The sequence below is a fragment of the Chelonia mydas genome, chromosome 1, assembly GCF_015237465.2.
Source record: "Chelonia mydas isolate rCheMyd1 chromosome 1, rCheMyd1.pri.v2, whole genome shotgun sequence".
NCBI classification, from domain to species: Eukaryota; Metazoa; Chordata; order Testudines; family Cheloniidae; genus Chelonia; species Chelonia mydas.
Window position 1 is genome coordinate 48080120 of NC_057849.1, and position 18503 is coordinate 48098622.

At 41.1% G+C, this 18503-nt stretch overlaps 1 protein-coding gene across 3 annotated transcripts in view; it reads right to left on the bottom strand.

Annotated features, from left to right (window-relative positions):
* Window positions 1-1206: 1206 nt before the first annotated feature.
* N4BP2L1 (NEDD4 binding protein 2 like 1) overlaps window positions 1207-18503 on the bottom strand; it is a 32473-nt gene continuing 15176 nt past the window's right edge. For 2 of the 3 annotated variants that reach the window (XM_037892159.2, XM_037892163.1), the window contains 4 exons: window positions 11390-11517; window positions 8560-8648; window positions 7409-7485; window positions 1207-4301 (listed from right to left, as the gene is read on the bottom strand). In XM_037892159.2, the coding sequence (XP_037748087.1) occupies window positions 4055-4301; window positions 7409-7485; window positions 8560-8648; window positions 11390-11517 (541 nt within the window). In that variant the 3' untranslated portion in view covers window positions 1207-4054. Of the gene's footprint in view, window positions 4302-5659; window positions 5763-7408; window positions 7486-8559; window positions 8649-11389; window positions 11518-18503 lie in introns of all 3 variants that reach the window. The other variant, XM_043531696.1, reaches the window with a different exon arrangement.

An 18503-nucleotide genomic window follows, 5' to 3' on the forward strand; every position in this document is an offset into this window, starting at 1 on the left:
AATCCTGCCCCAGTTGGCATGCTAAACATCTAGGAAAGTATTTATGGAGAAGGAATCAAGACTCTCTCTACAAGGACCCTAGTGGTATTGTGGGGGGAAATTGTATGAGCTTCACATAATAAAGATTTCAAAGCAGTTTTCCATTCCTCTGTAGTACTGTTCTAGGGTCGGAAAGTGCTACTGGGTTTGTCCTCAAAGAATTGTTTAAATTACAAAGCTCTGGCTTTATATGAAGTAACACTTTTATTTCTACCTATTGTTCTATTATAATAATGCTTAAAGCTCTGTTCCTTCTTCCCCCCCCCCCTATGATTCACTGCTTGCTACCACTTTATGCATCCGATGAAGTGAGCTGTAGCTCACGAAAGCTTATGCTCAAATAAATTGGTTAGTTTCTAAGGTGCCACAAGTACTCCTTTTCTTTTTGCTTGCTACCAGCCATTAGTGATGAATGAGAAGAGAAGCTGTGCTGCAGAACCAGAAAGTTATTACCTAATGGTTTTCTTTCTGCTAGCAGCTCCTCTCCTCATTCAATCCACCCTGATAAACAATTGGAATAAAATTTCTTTGTCTTAAGGTTCTCTTTGCCTTAAGGTTCATTGATATATCAAGTCTGTTGTCTTAATGCTAATAATTGGTTCCTGGAGTATTTCTACAATTTTGGAAGAACTCTCTTGGTGACCGGAGCTCAAGGGCGGGGCTTAATCCTGGAGCTTCCAGCAACAACATTGTGTCGTCTCTGAATTCCACAGGTGTGGCACATTGACTCATTAGAGATGAATAAGGAGAGGAGCTGCTAGCAGAAAGAAAATGATCAGATAATAAATTCCACATTCCTAATAAAGCAATCACTAGAAATCAGGCACATCACCAGCTAAGCCAACATGCTTGTCCACACCATAAAGATATACTTAGAGTTCTTTGACATTCTGGGTGCTCAAAGCACTATAGAGACATTATCTAGTGAATGCTCACAACTCCTGTGTGAGTTAGGTGGGTAAACATTATCTCCATTTTTATAGACTGGTAAACTGAGACACAGAGATGATGTGGTTCGGCAAAGGCTTCCTCAGCTCGCATGCCTTAATACCCAAACTTTATAATACACAAACGGTTCATATTTATTCTTTTTTATTTTTTTGGTTGTGGTCATGCATGTTTTTAAGGTAGATTAGTTTCTCACACTTAAAAAAAGAAAAGAAAAAGTCCCATTTTATCTTTTTATTTGACATGGTTTAGAAAGAGAAAACTTCCATACATTCAAGTACTTACAAAGTTTTTTAGATTTCTTCTGCTTGTCTGACTACCTTTTGACTAACTTTCTGTTTTTGAAATATCAGGACAAAATTCTCCCTCTTCACCCAAACCTCCCTGAGTCTCAGCACATGAGGCCTCCTAAATGACCTGAAAAACAATGCATATTGATGTGTGCCGGGTTTTTTTGGGTTTTTTTTTTTGCTTTTTTTATAAATCTCAAACGTTGTGTGTATTTTAATCCTCTTCTGTTCACAGTCTATTTTGATTATAAAGCCAGAGTTGCATCTCCTGATTACCTGACAGGGAAGCCATCCCTCTACTTGGTCAATAGTTTGCACAGTGAAAAGCAATACAACTTGAAAGCCAACCATGACATCAAAATGTATTTGTTTTTCCTGTTTACATTTTTTTCTGTTGTAAATAAGCCCACTATTCTCCGGCTACTTTAATGTTTTTGTGACCCTTTTTCACAGATTGAGGCAGAGTGATTTCATAGCTACAGCCATTACAACACATAAACAGAGAATGTGCATTTCCAGTTAGATTACCAGAGAAATCAAGTTTTACACAATAACAAGACTAAAGAGATGTGCCACAAAGCAGGAACCAGAGTGTAGAGCAGTACCCAAGAAAAAGCCCAATATCTGTACACAAATTCTTATACGTAATATTATACAAAGGGTGTCATGTTCCTCATGGATACTGTGTGACACACAACATCAAATGCCAGATAACTCCATAACTAGTGCAGTGTATGTGAACTGTCCATCCTGGAGTGATAAGGAATGAAAAGATTTCACATGGTCTAATATGACAAGGCTAACCATGAGGCCCAAGGCTAACCCCTCAGTTTCAAACTTGTATGCCTAAAACAATGTTCCCAAATCCATATTTAGGTGTCTAACTTTAGACCACCAAATTGAAAAACAAGGCCCTACAGCCCAACTTTCAGAGGCGAGTCTCCACAGTCCCCATTTAATTGTTGTTAGTTTTATATTACAGTAGCGCCTATGGGCCCAAATAAAGGATCAGGGCCCATTGTGCTAAGAGCTGTACAAACAAACAATAGAGTGCCCTTGCCCGAGAGAGCTCAAAAGTTTAGGATATTGACTAGATCAGCAGTTCTCAGACTGGGGTCCGCAGACCTCTGTGGGCCTGCAAGGGTACTCCAGGAGGTACTCAAGTCCTGTCCAGGGCCACTGGCCCCACTGATCAACTCCTCCTCCTCCCTCCCGGTGCCTCCTGCATGCAGCGGAACAGCTGTTCAGTGTTGTGCAGGAGATGCTGAGAGGGAGGGGGAAAAGAGGGGAAGGGGCACACTTGAAGGAGGAGTAGGGGGTGGGGCCTTGGGGGAAGGGGTGGAGTGGGAGCAAGGCCTGGGGCTGAGCAGGGGTTGAGCACCCCCGTGGAATATTAGAAGCTGGCTTGAGGGTCTGCGAAAAATTTTAAATAAAAATGGGGATCCCCAGGTTGCTAAAGTTTGAGAACTGCTGGACTAGGTGCAACAGGGATGAAACAGACAAAAATTGAGCTAGAAGAGGACAAAATAGTAATATTAGAAGCTCTAAAAATCAGGCTGTGCGTCTTCAAACTATCTAGGTGTCATATTAGATAATGTCAACATACCTTGAATTATCTTAGTGCTGTGATAAAATGTCTTAAAAACCCACACAATGTGCAAAGGAATAACTACAAACATTTTTGGTCGTTTCTCAAGGTAAGGTTGCAAGACAATTGACTCGGCTGTCTTTAGTAAATTGTTCTATTTCTCTTGTGGTTTTACAATGTCCCCAATATGGAATTATTAGCATTTAGGTCTTTATTTTTTCTATTATTAGTATTATTTTATTTTAAAATTTTATATGATGCCAGTAATTCACATTGCACTTCAAAATATGTTCTCTGTCCTAAAGAGATTACAGTATAAGAGAAAACAAATACAGAACAACAGTTGAGGAAAAGGGTAGGCAGGTGGTGATGATTAATGAAGGGAAGGGAAAAGGGATTGCTAAAAAAGGCGTTTGAATGAGGAGAGAGGTGGTGGTGGGCAGATGAGGATGGAGAGAGTAGGTGAAGAGGGGCAGCATGAGAGACGGCATGAAACAGTTTGAGGAAAGTGGGGAGAAAAGTGAAAGGATTGAGAAGAGCATGAGAAATGAAAGCAGTGATGCAGGTAGGAAGAAGGTTGTGTAGAGTCTTGTAAGGTGAATTTCCTGTAAGAAGACAGGAAACCAATGGAAGAATTGAAAGTTTTCATTGGTCAAGCTGAGGTGAGAAGAAGTGAGAAGCACTGAGGCCAGACAGGAGAGAGTAGAGAAGCTAAAAAAGACTACAACATGGACAAGTGTCTTGGCAACGGAGAGCATGAAGAAAGGGTGGGTTTTGGAACTATTAAGGAGAAAGAAGTGATTGGCGTTAGTGAGAGACTGTATATGGGGGAGAAGGAGAGAGAATGGGCCTGGAAGACAGGAAGAAATAATATTTACACTGCATCATAAATGTTCATGATCGTTACAGGCAAGAGACAAACCGCATCCCTACGCTGCAAAATTTATAATCAAAGGTTAAGACATGACTAAACAAGGAAAACTGGCAAACACTGGGGTGTACTGGGACAGGGATGATGTGTACAGTTTATATTGGTTTTAGTGGTCTCAGATTGTGTAATTGACAAAACAACATTACAGTGATATTTTAAGACTTGTAAATTAACAGAAATAACTCCTGATTTAGAGATTTAGTAGAAAAATATAAAAATTGAGAGTAAAATTAGTAAATTTTTTTAGTCTTTTATACCCTAATGAAATACATTCTGGAATCCACCTCTATTAAATGATCTTTCATTTGTGTAGCGGCTGTGTGGTCTTCTGTTTGGGAATGTTGGACACATATTGGAATAAGCCTCAGTGTTGTGAGCAGCATTTGGTCCACTGGAATCTCTGCTTGGTTTTTCAGAGTGAAGCACGATATGAAAAGTAATGTCATGCTCATACTGGTCTTTCATGCGCTGTATCTTTTCTTTCGGGACACCATGATTGTTTCTTCTATAGAATTAAAATTAACAGAAAAATGTAAGTATTTACCTCTCTAAGTGTATCAGATGGATTTTCTTACATTTGCAAACCTTCCTGCTGTGTTTAGTAATGCACTAATTCTTTTCCCCCTGGGTCAGGCTTTAACATTTTTGCTACCTCTCAGCTAACCTAGTTTTCAAAGCTATGTTGGCCACTTCACTGCAAAATGTAACCCAAGTATTTTTATGGGCAGTCAGAATGTAATTTTAGGTGAATCCTTTGGAACAAGGGCAAGTCCACTGAAACTGCTGTGAAGAACATGGGCGATATCTTTATTATTTTTATGAATATTATATGTAGCTCTTTTTGATTACTATCATGATGTCTGCTACATGGGTGCAGAGAGTCAGCTCAGTCCTGGGACAGTTCACATCTGCAGAAAGGCAGACAATGGTGTTCGATTGCCCACTCATTGATACTGAACCATACGACACAGGTGTCAAGATCGGTCATTGTTCAAGCCCAAGTGGAGCACAGCCACCCTCCGCACAGGACAGACTCAGGGTCCTACCAGCACAGTGGAGACTACCAAAGACTTGGTAAGGCCTCTGATCTGCTGCAACAAACGTTGAGGACTGGAGAATGGAAAACCCCCAAGGGAAGAATCAAAAGAGACAAAGGTGCTAGAATCTGCTGTCAAAAAGGGATACTCTCTAGCAAGGGGAGTCCAGAGCAAAACCAGAAGGGAAGGCTTGACAGGAGGAGAGGGGATACAAAAGGACCCTGGATCTTCTGAAGAATATTAAGACCTAAAGGGCTTTCAGAGTGGTGAGGAAACTGAGGCAGGGTCTTGCATGTGGTGGTTTTTCCATACATCTGTATATCTCTTGTGCTTTGTCTAAGTTTACAAAGTCTGCGTGTTCCTTGTTTTAACTGTCATGTAGCCCTCAAACAGCTAAGTGGTGAACCATGTGGGTAAAACCCTAGAGAGCGTGCATGAGCTCCTGAGTTAGACTTGGGTCTGCACTAGTCTTGGGGCTTAGGGGCAACTGGGCTGAAGGGCCCCACATCCCAAGAAGGGGTACCAGCATTGGAGTCTGTACCCGAGGAGTGTACTTGAAAGGCTAGTCTTAGACAGTTTCTGGACACTTCTCAGACTCAGTAGACTTAAAAATATGTGAGATCCAAGGTTTGGATCTAATACAGTAGCCTAGTGACCATCCACAAAGAGATGGTGATTAGACAGGGCCGTAACACCTGCCATCGAAGGTAACCCATTGTATCTTGTACAACTCTTAGTTAAGGGATAGGGGAGCGTTTCAAAATCGGGACACTTTTACAGTGTGTACTGACTGAATAGTTCATTGATATCCACCCTCCGTCTTTACCTGAATCACTTTCCAATGTGTTGCCTTAAATTGTGTGTTTGATAGATTTGGTTTAGATATCCACTTGCCTGCACATCTGGGTGAAATTTTGACATTCACCCCACTGATTAATAGAATAAAATACAAATCATTAGGAAGCTGACCCTAAAATTAATACTATGGTCAGATGTTGACTGCATGTGTGTTCATTCAGTGTGCTGTCCCAGCTCTGCAGAGATAGAGGAGACGACAGACCTCAGTTAAACTGCCCAATAAATCCACAGACTCGGTTTTCAGCGAAGGCACCTGGCCAGGTTTATTGTTGACAAAACATGGTAATAGCACCTGCAGACTCTACGAGGGTACTAAGACATGTATGCTTGTCGCAATGGACGCAGCTCAGTCAGTGGTGGGACTTTCCATTGCCCCCTAGGCTGGCCAAAGACACTCCCTCTGAGATACATCTTTATACACCAATACAAACAAGTTAAATTTTGCTCCTGACATATTAGGGTGCCACCCGTTGCCTTGTACATGTTGGTTTGATTAAAACTTTTTTATTTATTATGCTGTTATTCTGACCTTATCTTTAGGATGGGTCAGTGTGTTCCTGTTATCTTTGGGGAATGTGCTGGTATGGAGGTGTTCTGGAACGTCCTTGCGTGAGTGCTCTGTGCCCAGCACCTCTTAGGAATATGTGTTTCTGCAATATCAGCCCTGTGCTTGCCGAATTCTGTGAGCAGGGCCTTCCTCTTGCTCACAACCTAACTTTGCCTCATATAACGAAGTTTTAACTTCTACTTTAGTTCAGGCCTCTGATACAAGGCCTTATGTTTCAGGTCCTCTTCTTACTACAAATACATAATAATCCTTAAAACCTACTTCTGCTGTGATGCCTGCAAATCACTAACCATCTTGGGCACTGGTTAGGCAACCCAACACTTTCAATGTGCAGCTAAACTGTTCATTTTATTACCTCATCCCCATCCCCAAACCACTTGTCTCTTTTGCCCACATTTCCATCCTGTCTGACACCTAGACTGTGAGCTTTCTGGGTAGAGACCATCATCTTTGGTATTTGTCTGTGCAGCACAAAATGGGGAAACTCACTGATCTTTGACTGGGGTTCACAGCCACTACCATAACACAAATAAAGAATCATCATCATAATCAGCTAAAAGCAACATGGAGAAGGCAAACAATGCCATACTTCTGAGACCCACAATATTTTGTCCCTTTTATAGATGTCAGTCAAGATCTGAAGAAGGATCCTTCAGAGACTGATTTATTGCATATTATTAATGTAGCATCTACTCCTCCCCAAACTATATTAAAGAAATATTATGGTTATATTTTAAGTGCATAAGTCACAAAATGTAGGTATTATTCTAGTTATTCATTTATTTGTATTATCGTAGTGCCTAGGTGTCCATGTTGTGGACCAGGATCCTATTGTGCTAGGTGCAGAACAAAAACATGATCCCTGCCCCTAAGGATCTTACAATCTAAGGAGCAGCTTACAATCTAAATGAACCCCTTCCTATTGATTCATACCCTTCAGCATGACTAGAGTTGTTGGGTGTTAATTTAGTCCACATTGAGAACTAAGTAACAAAACCATTCCTCAGCTGTCTTCGACTAGTCATTTACTAGACTATTTCTAGTCAATGGTCAAGGAGGAAGGAGCATCTTACAATCTTGCTCTTTCTTCTAGCACAAATGTGGAAGTAATTGAGATGCAAGCTGATGAATTAAGGAAAAAAGATGTACCTTGCTAACTCTCGAACATTGAATTTCCAGTGTGTGTCAGGTTCTTGGAATATAACTTCATAGTTATTCTCACGTGCCTGATTTGAAAAAGTGAACAAATTTTAAAGCAGTTACCATGTAGATCTTTTACATCTCTTGAAGATTTATGCTAGCACTTAACATTTACTATGTGCCTAGTCACCTACACCAGGAATTCTCAAACTTAGAGGGTGGTCCACATTCTTCCCATTCCTAATCACACAGATCATCTTCTTTCCCATTCACAATTACATAACATGTCTGTGGCGACTACAGCAATTGCTTAGATGGAAAAGTGAGATTAGAAAAAAAAGTATTTAAAATATTTTTACCTTTTTAAAAAGAATCCAATTTAGTAGCTGGAAAGGAGGGGGAGAGCCAGCACCACATGACCAGCCACACGTTCACAGTTTGGGAACCTCTGATCTAGATTGCTGTTACTATGCATTCATCCACAAGTGGAGACAACCTTGATTTTCATTAGAAAAATTACACACAAGCACTAGTTTGGTAGTAGCTGAGAGGACACAGAGCCGCCACCACCATTATTTCCTGCATCTTGGAGGTCTCAGCCCTTTAAACTCTAACAAGATCGCAATCTAAGGTGGCTGTACTCAAGCATAACTGAAATATTAGCACTAACTGGCCTCACTATCATACTAGGAAGACTGCCAATAAAGCTCCATCTCTGCCAACCATTAAAGGCTGATACAAATGCAGCCTCTAGACTCTTTGTGTGATCTCCACACAGCAAGATGTAAACTAAGGCCATAAATTAGGACTTTATATATTTGTCAGATAAACAATATGGAAAGTGTTAAATATAGACTATTATTGGGGGAAGGAAAATTACAGGTTGATCTCTCAGTAATTATCAGGTAAGTTTAACAATAGACAACATTTTCACATGATTTTTGCTCTTACTGAACTAAAGAGTTTATTAGCATGTACACAGGCAAACCTCTTCACCCACTTCTGCAAGGACTCAACTGTTGATAAATATAACTGAAGAACAAAAGAAAAATTGAAATACTAATTTTTTAAAATATTTTCCCTTTTTTTTTTCAATCAGTCCACCTCTTAAATTTCATAGCTAAGCATTTAGAATGATAGTCGATTAGAGTTTTCCCTACCATAATCAAATATGGCTTCATTTCCCAAGCGTGGATGTTGGTATTATCAATAATAACCGGGGATTTCCCATTCTTCATTGCTTTATGTGCTGTAACATAACATTAAATAAAGCTCAAAAACACCAGACAACTGTCAGAGGGGTAGCCATGTTAGTCTGGATCTGTAAAAGCGGCAAAGAGCCCTGTGGCACCAGACAACTGATGGATCCAGACTGAAGACATTCTCTATTTGAGACATTCTAAAAATTCATTGGACCGTTACCCCCTTCTGACAACAAAAATTACTACACGACCCCAGGACGGGGTGACCAAAGCCTGAGCCTTGATGCCCCAGTGGGGGAATAGGACTAGCCAAAGCCCAAGGGCTTCAGCCCCGGGAAGGGGGCCTGTAACCTGAGCCTCACTGCCCAGGGCTGAAGCCCTCTGGCTTTGGCTTCAACCTGGGCCCCAGCAAGTCTAATGCCAGACCTGTTGACCCCATTAAAACGGTGTCATGACCCACGTTGGGGTCACAACCCACAGTTTGAGAACTGCTGCTCTATTTGTACGGCCCCCCAGCAAAGTGGCATCCCATTCCTGACCTGGACTTTGAGGGCCCGTCACCATAGGGCACCGACTCCGTGGGTGCTGCGGGGCTAGAGCACCCACAGGGAAAAATTAGCAGGTGCTCCACCCCCACCGGCAGCCAAGCTCCCCCCGCCTGCACCCCCTCTTCGCCTCCTCCTCCCCCGAGTGCACCATGTCCCCGTTCCTCCCAGCGCTGCCCACCTGCCACCTAACAGCTGTTTGGTGGTGCTTAGGACTTTCCGGGAGGGAGGGCGAGGAGTGGGGACGCTGCGTGCTCGGGGGGAGGAGGCAGTAAAGAGGTGGGACAGGGGCGGGGACTTGGGGGAAAGGGGTGGAATTGGGGTGGGGCGAGGATGGTGCAGGGGCGGTGCCATAGAGAATCGGTGCCTATGCCCATCACAATGAAAATAAATAATGATGGACTGTAATCAGCTAACGCTTTTAAAATTGCTAGAAGATGTTAAGTAGCCAATGGATGTGCTCAGTAGTAAAACTTGAATTAAAAATAATTTATTCTAAATATTGATATTTAGTTTTAGAACATACTTTGATTTATATAAGCAGTAGCAATGTAAATGAAATATTTATAAAGGGTGATTGCTAGCAGATATAAATACACTTTGGTACAATATATACTCCTGGCAGAATTCTGCCCCCATGCAGAAAAATGCAAAAGAAATCTGCGGGGGGACATGCGCCTCTTCCCAGGCAGCGCGTCTGTTCCAGTGTGCCTGGAGAAGCCTCAGAGACGCAAATCACCATAGGGAGACATTGATCACTGTCAGGGGGCGGGGCTGGGCGTGCATGCCTGCCAACCAGCAAGAGACACCAGCATGGAGGGCTAGGGCTTTTTATTATGCAAGAGGAAGGCTCTGTCCCCGAGGCAGAAATGTAGTAGCCTGCCTGCTACTTAACTGATCTCATTCCCTGGGGCAGAAATGGAGCAGCCTGCCTGCCTAGTAACATTGTTAATGTTCCTATTGTTAAGTTAACTGTTCCCATTCTCAGTCAATTCCCCCAGGAGCATAAAACCTGTAAACAATTTTAAGGCCGCTACGTTGCCAGAGTGATGTAAAGCCTTATAAATGACAGTAAGGGAATCAGCTAGGAAGATCTGTGCTTTTTCACTTTTTTCCTGTGCCAAAGTGGCACAACAGAGTTAGATTACAGCTCAGGCTTTACTTTATTTACCCATTAAAAAAAAAAAGACTTTGAGGGCAAATAAAACATTTACCAAGCCGTCAATAAAATGTCAGGACAATCAGAACCAAGCACTTCCCAAAGTACCCAGCCAGGTACAGGACAATGATTAGCAAAACTGTATGACTTTCATGTGTGAATGTCTGAGCAATTCAAAATTACATTCTACTTTTTTTTTCCTGTTTGGCATAATGTAATTTAGATGAAAATCCAGGATGATAACTCGAATGCAGGGTATTAGTTACACGTGTTTGTAACTTAACTTTCATGTGTTTAGGAAATGCTGAATAATTATGGTGACTTTTTTCAGTATTGTAGTTTAAATAACTACCAAAACAATTGAAACTGGTGGGATTATATTGCATTATTTTGACAAATAAAACATGCAGAATTTTTAACTTTTTGGTGCAGAATTTTTAATTTTTTTGGTAGAGACTCCCCCCAGGAGTAAATAGAATGTTGTAATATTGATATACACAAGTTCACACTCATCAATCTCTTTAAAAGACTGTCACAATTTTCTCCCTAAAATGTTACTGTTATTCAGCTCCCAAACCTAGTAAATATCTTTCTAATAAACTCTGTAAACCATCTCTTTGACACAACAAATACCTAGTGTAAAAGCCACAAATCAATCATTGTAGATGGTTAAGCTGCTATATTCTGAACAATTTCAGCTGGAGTTTCTATACCACATCGATATCTAAATTTCGCAACATCTGCATTTCTATAGTAAGTGTGTACTGCTTAAAAAAGTTTTTTAAAAACAAAATTAGCCATGAGTTTATCAAAGTTCGTTCATGTAATACTGAATTTATTTCTTTAACATCCTAGAGAACAAAGTTGGAGACTGTAAATCCTATGGTTTTTGAGAAGACTGACAAGCCACGCACTTCAATGGAAGATCAACTTTAAACTTGCTCTCGCTCATCCTCGGGTGTCACTATAATGCAAGGATACTAAGCTGAAATGTTATGGTTTTGAAGGCCATATAAGTACGTAGACAGACTGATATGAGTGAATCTATTAAGACTGTGAAGAAACTAGGAATGGTTTCAATCACCTCTCTTTTGGTTCCATAAGTGTGCTTCGTCTAGACAATCAGGACTGAACACATAGGTGCCATCTTCCGTGAAGAAAAAGTCATCAGTGCTAAGAATCACAGCACCAGGAAATTCACGTTTCAGTTGTCTGAAAAATGGTGAGAGAAGGATTAATGCACATAAATCTATTCCTTTACTATATAACTTACAAATAAAAATTTGCATGACTGACTGCCAATTGCATAATGCTTTCATTCTGCAGATACCAATTAAAAAAAAACTAAAATATTTCCTCAATCTCTTGGAAGACAGGCAGAAAGGAATGGAGTTGAAGGGCATGTTTTTGATCCCTTCCTTTAATCTATAAGAGAGATCAACAATAAGTGTTCAACATGTGAGTCTAAGTCATAAATCATGTTGATAAATCCAGTTGTCTTTCTGAGTTAGCCGAAGGGGGAATGCTTGTAAATTTCCAAAAAGCTATCAATAACCTCAAGCTAATCTGTCTTTTTGGAGGAAACAAAGAGAATCTGATCATCTGAGTTTTTCCTTTAAAGAAGGAAAAACTCTTTGTACATAAAGAAACATCAGTTTTTCAAAGACGGTTGGGAAAACAGGTGGAGTGGATAAGGGGCATGGTTTGGTGCCAAGGAAGATGTGATTTTCATCTCTGTTCTACCAGTTTTCATATTTTTTCCTTCTATCCCACCTCTTCATTTTTTGCTTTTTTAGCTACATAGCACACACATCTGCATTGTCATATTTGTAAATAAATTTTAGCATGATTAATCAACATTTTTCCTACTCTTTTAATGTAATACAAAGAGAGTTTTATCACAACAATTTTTTGTCTACCACTGACTTTTTGTTGATTTATGTAGGCGTGTTAGCTGTATGTGTAATTCATACTTATCCCTTTTCCTCCAAAGTTTGTAACTTTTATTTCATTTTATAATTAAACATTTTTTCTAAGTGAATATGTTTAAATCTACTGAACTGATGCTAAAGTCCCTTAACATAAAACAGGTCCACTATGGACAGAGGCACATTTCTTCCCTATATGCTTCATGGTTGATGTACCTGCAAGAGTGACTGATAGTTCAGTTTCCATGACCCTTCAGTCTGGAGATTACCAGTGAAAATCTGGAAGGTGAGTTGTTTGTGGTATGGACACTTATGTTTTCTCTTAGGTATAAGAAGAGCAACCTTTCAAATATCCCATTAATCAGCAGTGGGAAGTAAGGATGTTCCTTTCCTATTGACTCAAATTTGAAACACAGACCTAACCATACTTTCCTCTCAGCATCCATCAGGGGGATGGGGTTTGCCCATCCACACAAAAGGATACTGGGCCTTCCCAGAAACCTGGTGGATTCCAGGGAGGCTTGGACCACCTATACAGAGGCCCTGTATCACCACACAGGTTCTGGGCCCCAGCTCTCCATCAATCCGATTCTTTAGGAACTCTGCTGCTCAGGGATGGTTCCAATGAGGTAGCTAAGCCTTGGCCTCCCTTCTGCAGGGGTCCATAATCTATCTGCTATGCTTAGACTCAGACTGCTGAAGAACTGCTATAAGCAATGTTTAAAGTGTGCCTGGTCAAAAGGGGACACTGACCCCACAAATAACATTTCTACAACTCCAGCGGGATTGTTGAGGGAGCACTTCTGGTCAGCCTGGGGGAAACTCCCTTCTGATTGGCTGCTTTTCCCACTGCCCTGCCCTCCTGGGTGTCAGCAGACAATCAGGACTGTTACAGGAAGCAGGCAGAGCTCCCTCTCTTCAACTACCCAGCAATAATCTCACAGGAGGGGAGGAGGGAGCTAAATAGCCCACCAGCTTAGTGCAGCTACACCCCTTCCTCTTCCCCACCTTCCTTTGACCAACTGGCCAGTTCCTCTGCTTCTCCCCCACCCCCCCGGCTCCAATCCCTGCCTCTCTGCAACACCCCTCCTGGGAAAGGGGAGAAGGGGACCTTGCTGCAGCCTCCCAGGCCTGGGAAAGTGGGAGGTGAAGAACAACTGCAACTGTAGGAAGAACTGAGGGGGGGGGGGGAGTAGGAAAACAGATGTGGGGCCAGAGTTAATGAAGAGTCAGGCGATGTGATAGCAATTTCGTATCTGTAGCTAGACCCCCTCCTACCTACCCCCCTCACTTTTTTCAGACCATTTTTAAGAACTGATACTGGACAACAGGAGGAGTTAGTGGAGGGCAAGACATAACTGCTGTTAATCAGTAACAACAGATATGTGAATAGGTTGTTCAATTTCATATTTTTTACTGTGATTTTCTTCTACTCATACATGTTTTTATTTGGATTAGAAAGAATTTCAAATTGGCCAGTTACTAGTCACCACCTTAAAACAGCCAGACACTCTAAATATAGAATAGGGGTACTGAGGGAAGCTCCAGTATTTGTTTTTCTTTTGTTTCAGTTCATGTGCGCAGACCCATGGATAAGGGAAGCATTAACAGGTCTGACTATGCTCTGTCCCAAGATCAAATTACGTGGTAGTTATATTACATGATTGGTGTATTGACTCTTGTGGTGAGATAGTGTCACTTTGTACAGTCAGATATAGGGCACATCTAGAAAATTAATGTCTTGTGCATTAGCCAAGCAGACATTCAGTTCATTTCTTTTTGTCAACTTGCCTCTTTGAGCTCTTGTGCTCCATATATTCCAATTGTGTGTGTGTGTATCTTCACGGATCTCTCCTTCCTCTCACATTTGAAGCTCTCAGTCTTACCCGCTATCCTTTTGTTTGATGATGGCCTCACTTTTATTTTTTTCTACCAATGGTCTAATGTCCTCTGCACTAAACTTTTTATTTTTCCAATCCTTTTGACCTTTTTCAGAGACTACTTAAATTCCTGCTACCATTTTTATTTCACTGCTTTGATTGTTGATCCCCATTTTTTTTTTTTTATTTTTATTTTCCTGAGCATTGCTGCTTGGTATGTTTTCATCACATATTCCTGCTCTACTTCTTTTTTTCTCATATTTATTTTCCACTCAGTTCTCTCCTCCAACTAATTATTTATTATTATTATTATTAATTATTATTATTATTGAAAACTTTGTAATTGCAACCTCATTGTTAAGTATTTTAAGGTAACTGTTTCATTTGTAGCCCTGCACACGTTGAAAAGACAACACTGGCTATACACGTTCTTAAAAAGGACATTAAATTTCTTTACTGAATAATTTCACTGTAGATCTTTCATCTTCTAAAGCAATGTTTCCCGGTGGTCGGGGAGGTGAGAGGGGGGATCAGGCAAGTTAGGAGCTTCAGGGCAGAAGAGAAGATAACATGGGTGGGAAAGTTGCAGGTGAAATCTCCACCTTCCTCCTGCATTGCTGTGTCTGCAGATAAAATGTCAGGTTGTGCACTGAAAGCCACCCACCTTCCCTCCCTGTACCCACTGTGCCCCCCCCCCCCCCCACAGCTGACAGGGGAAGCAGCTCTTATATAGAAGACTTCAGGCTCAGGCAGCTGCCCATCAGCCCAAGTTCTTTTCTCCCCTCCTTCAGCACTCCAGTCAGCCTTGGGTGCCATCAGTGGATATCATGCACCCTAGACATCATGGATTCTTCTGGTGAATGGGGATGGGAAAGGGTCAGAACTACAGCAGAAAGGGTGGAAGAGAGGAGTAGAGCCAGGTAACAGAGCAAGGAAAAAGAAATAAAGGGAAAAAGACAATGAGGAGAAAAGAGAAGAGACAGAAAAGCAGACTGACAGGAAAGAGAAAAAAGACAGATGGCAGCAACAGTGTCAGGATATGGTTATAAAGAGTAGGGGGCACCCATCCCACATCCATCTCAAGGGTGCAGGGTGCTCTCAAAAAAGGGTTAAACTACCAAATCCATAATTCTTAAGATGCAAAACTGTTTCTCAATGTGTTATCTAGTTGAGCAATAGCAGGGAAGGAACTGCTTTGGGTTATCTACAAATAAACAGAGAGGCAGACAGCCAAAGATTAATTCTGTCATCTCTGTTTGCTATCTGTCTGTGTACTTGTCTACCTTAATCTGCCTGCTGTTAGAAGTTCCTCACTTGTAACTTATGTTGTATATTGGTTTAGACTGTGCAATTATTCTTCATAAATTTGTATCAGTACGGTTCAGCTGCTGAGTTTGCTCCTTTTTTCTATTTTGTGGCTTTTATCTGCCAGTTAAATGAGTGCTATTTTATGGTAGCTACCGCCACATACAGCTGTGACTCAGTAGTTACTGGCTGATGGCCAGAACTAGCCTCTGTATTATAAAAATTCCATAGACTTCACCTTCCAAAAGCTGGATCTGCAGTGGAGAATTCAGCTGTTTGTAACTATTTGTATTAGAGTCTGCCAATATATCAATTCACACTAACTATCTTGCTTTTGTCCATACTGGCATTGTTTCAACCGTTTAATTTGCACTGCCTTTGGGTACCTATCCTCCAGTTCCTGGCATAGCTTACAGAAACAGGAAGACCTGGAAAGGCCATCAGTCCCCTGTGGGGCAGTAGTGGGAGGCCTATCTGAAGCATCTTCATGCTGTCCACATTGGCACTAAATTGGTTTAGACCTGCTGAAAGCTATTCTAAATAGTTCTTAAAAATGCAAGAAAACAAGTTGGAGCTTGTGTGAGTTTGAGGTGTATTGCAAGTGTTTTAATGGGTTAGACCGGTTAGAATGGTACATTCCTCTGGTGTACTCCATGCTTGCATCTCTTGTTTTTAACTTGCCTTTTGCAGACAGTCCTGTGACTGTTGTGACTAATACATCCAATACCACCTATTTCTGCTTTCTATATTACTAAGTGAAGTTATTACAAGCATTCAGGCTGCAAGATCTTTTGGTTTATTTGAGTTCAATGTAAAATCTATTTCCTATAAAACCTCAAGGCAGGACCAATATTTGCAATTATTTCAGTTGTTCTGAATAACACTGAGGTTGTGTAGGTACTGCCAAAATCTTCCAATATGAGTTCCTAAAGTTTGGCACCTAAAGCGGTGGCCTTATTTTCAAGGGTGCTGTGCACCACTATCTCCCACTGACATTACAGCTAAGGGTAGAAACTAAAGTCAGCATCTGTGAAAATCAGGCCACTGATTTAGGTGCCCAACTTAGGGCACTCAATTTGAAAATTCTGGCCAAAACATCCTAATGGGCTAATTTTCAATTAAATGCTGCTGCATTGTATTTGCTGAAGTAATTTCATGGATAAATGTCCAATGATGGTAGTCAGAAAAAGCTATTGTACCTGTGTGTTACCATCTGGAAGTTGGTTTGGGAACAAAGATGTTGCATGACTGAGCCTCATGACAAAAATCCTGAATTCACTCAAGTTAGGTTTGAGCAAAGAAACTTGAAATAACCTACAGACATTTTGTGAAGATAGTGTGATGTAGCAGAGCCAAAGTTCACTGTGGCATATGATACAGCCTATCTATGACCCGAACATTAGACAGAGAAAAGAAGAGCAGTTCATGTCTTTCAGAACTCTAGTGCAAGCTCTGTGCTTGAGACTTCAACTACATATTAAAACCACCTGCAACGATAAACCATTACTCTCAGTGAAAGAAATTAATTTAATTTTGTCAGACCTCCAACCTCCCATTTCAAATGAGGAAGGAGGGAAAAATTATAAAATGTTAGTGATATTCCTAAGTTTCTTTCCATTGCCAGTCCAACTGAATATTGGACTCATAATCACAAAACTCAAATGTAATTAATTTTTCCTCAAATGCCTCTAAAATTAAACCATTCTCTCTCTCTCCTGTATTTGCCTCTTTCCCACTCCCCACCAGATATGCTTTCTTTCTCTTGGTCACTTACACATGATCTCATAATTATAATTAAACCACATATTGTTGATTACCCAGGACTTTTACGGTCATATAACTCAGGTTTTTCTGCACCGAAAGCACAGTACCCTACCACATGAACTAATAGAAATACCTTTAGACTGTAGCAGTATTAGGGTTTAGGGAACACACATGAGCAGATCCAACATTCTACCCAGTAAAGGACAGTGCTACGTTTACACACATTATACTCTCTTGTCTCCCTCCTGCCCCGCCTAGCTTCATTTTTACTTCTTTTCCCCTCTTTGTGACAGATTCTATCCCATTCCAGCTTTTGAGAGTAGCCTTCATAAAGCAAAGGAGTACTAGTGGCACCTAAAGCATGCAACATAACAGAAGAAGGCTGTATGTAGATTCCTCCTGAGCCAGTTGGAGCTGCTTCTTTAGCTGGGGAGACCTTAAATTCACAAGGGATAACCTCTTCTTAGCAACCGAGTTCATGCCCTCCTCAGTTCTCTCATCCCTGGATGACACAAGGAGTGAGAGACCAAGTTGGTCTTAAAATTTGATGTGCTGCCAGGGGACCAGCCTCCCTTCTGTCTGCCTCTCCTCCCTCCCCACACTTCATTTTCCCCACTTCCCTGACTTTTTTCATCCCTTTATTTGCTTTCTCCAACCTCCCTTTCAGTTTGATCTAGCTCTCTCTTTCTATCTTCCTTCCCCTAAGATGTCATTGTTCTTTTTCAGACACTGGCCGAGGCAGCCACAGAATGCCGGTCAGTTTTGCCTTACAGCTCTGTGGTGGAAGTGGTATGTGCAGCAGCAGTACAGACACAAACCTGTGCTGCTGCCTGGATGGCTGTCTGAGAGCCTGCCTCCCATCCACTCCACAAAACCAAAGCCTGTGTATTTGGATCACATGTCCAAGTACTTTTGTGCATGCCAGAATGGGAGGGCCACTAACTAAGGTATGCATGTTCTATTGCAAAAACAGATGCATTTTCTTTGTACCATGCTTAGGTTTATATATTGAATCTCATTACGATCTAGACATCTCAAAGATTTTAGAATATTTTGTTTCTTTGAGCAATATATAATGTGACGGCAGTGATGTACAGCCAAATGTTGGGGTTTTCATGAATTAAAGTGATAACACAGCAAGTATACTAACTTTGAACTATTTTGCTTTTGCAGAATTTTATTATTTTAAACTTTTGTTTTAACATTTCAAAATCCCAGGCATCTTGTGTTTAGCCTAAACATCCTTCTCTTTGGTTGCTTTTGATAGAATAGGTGGTCTCTGAGACGATAATTAACTGGACTTTCTTACACACTACACAAA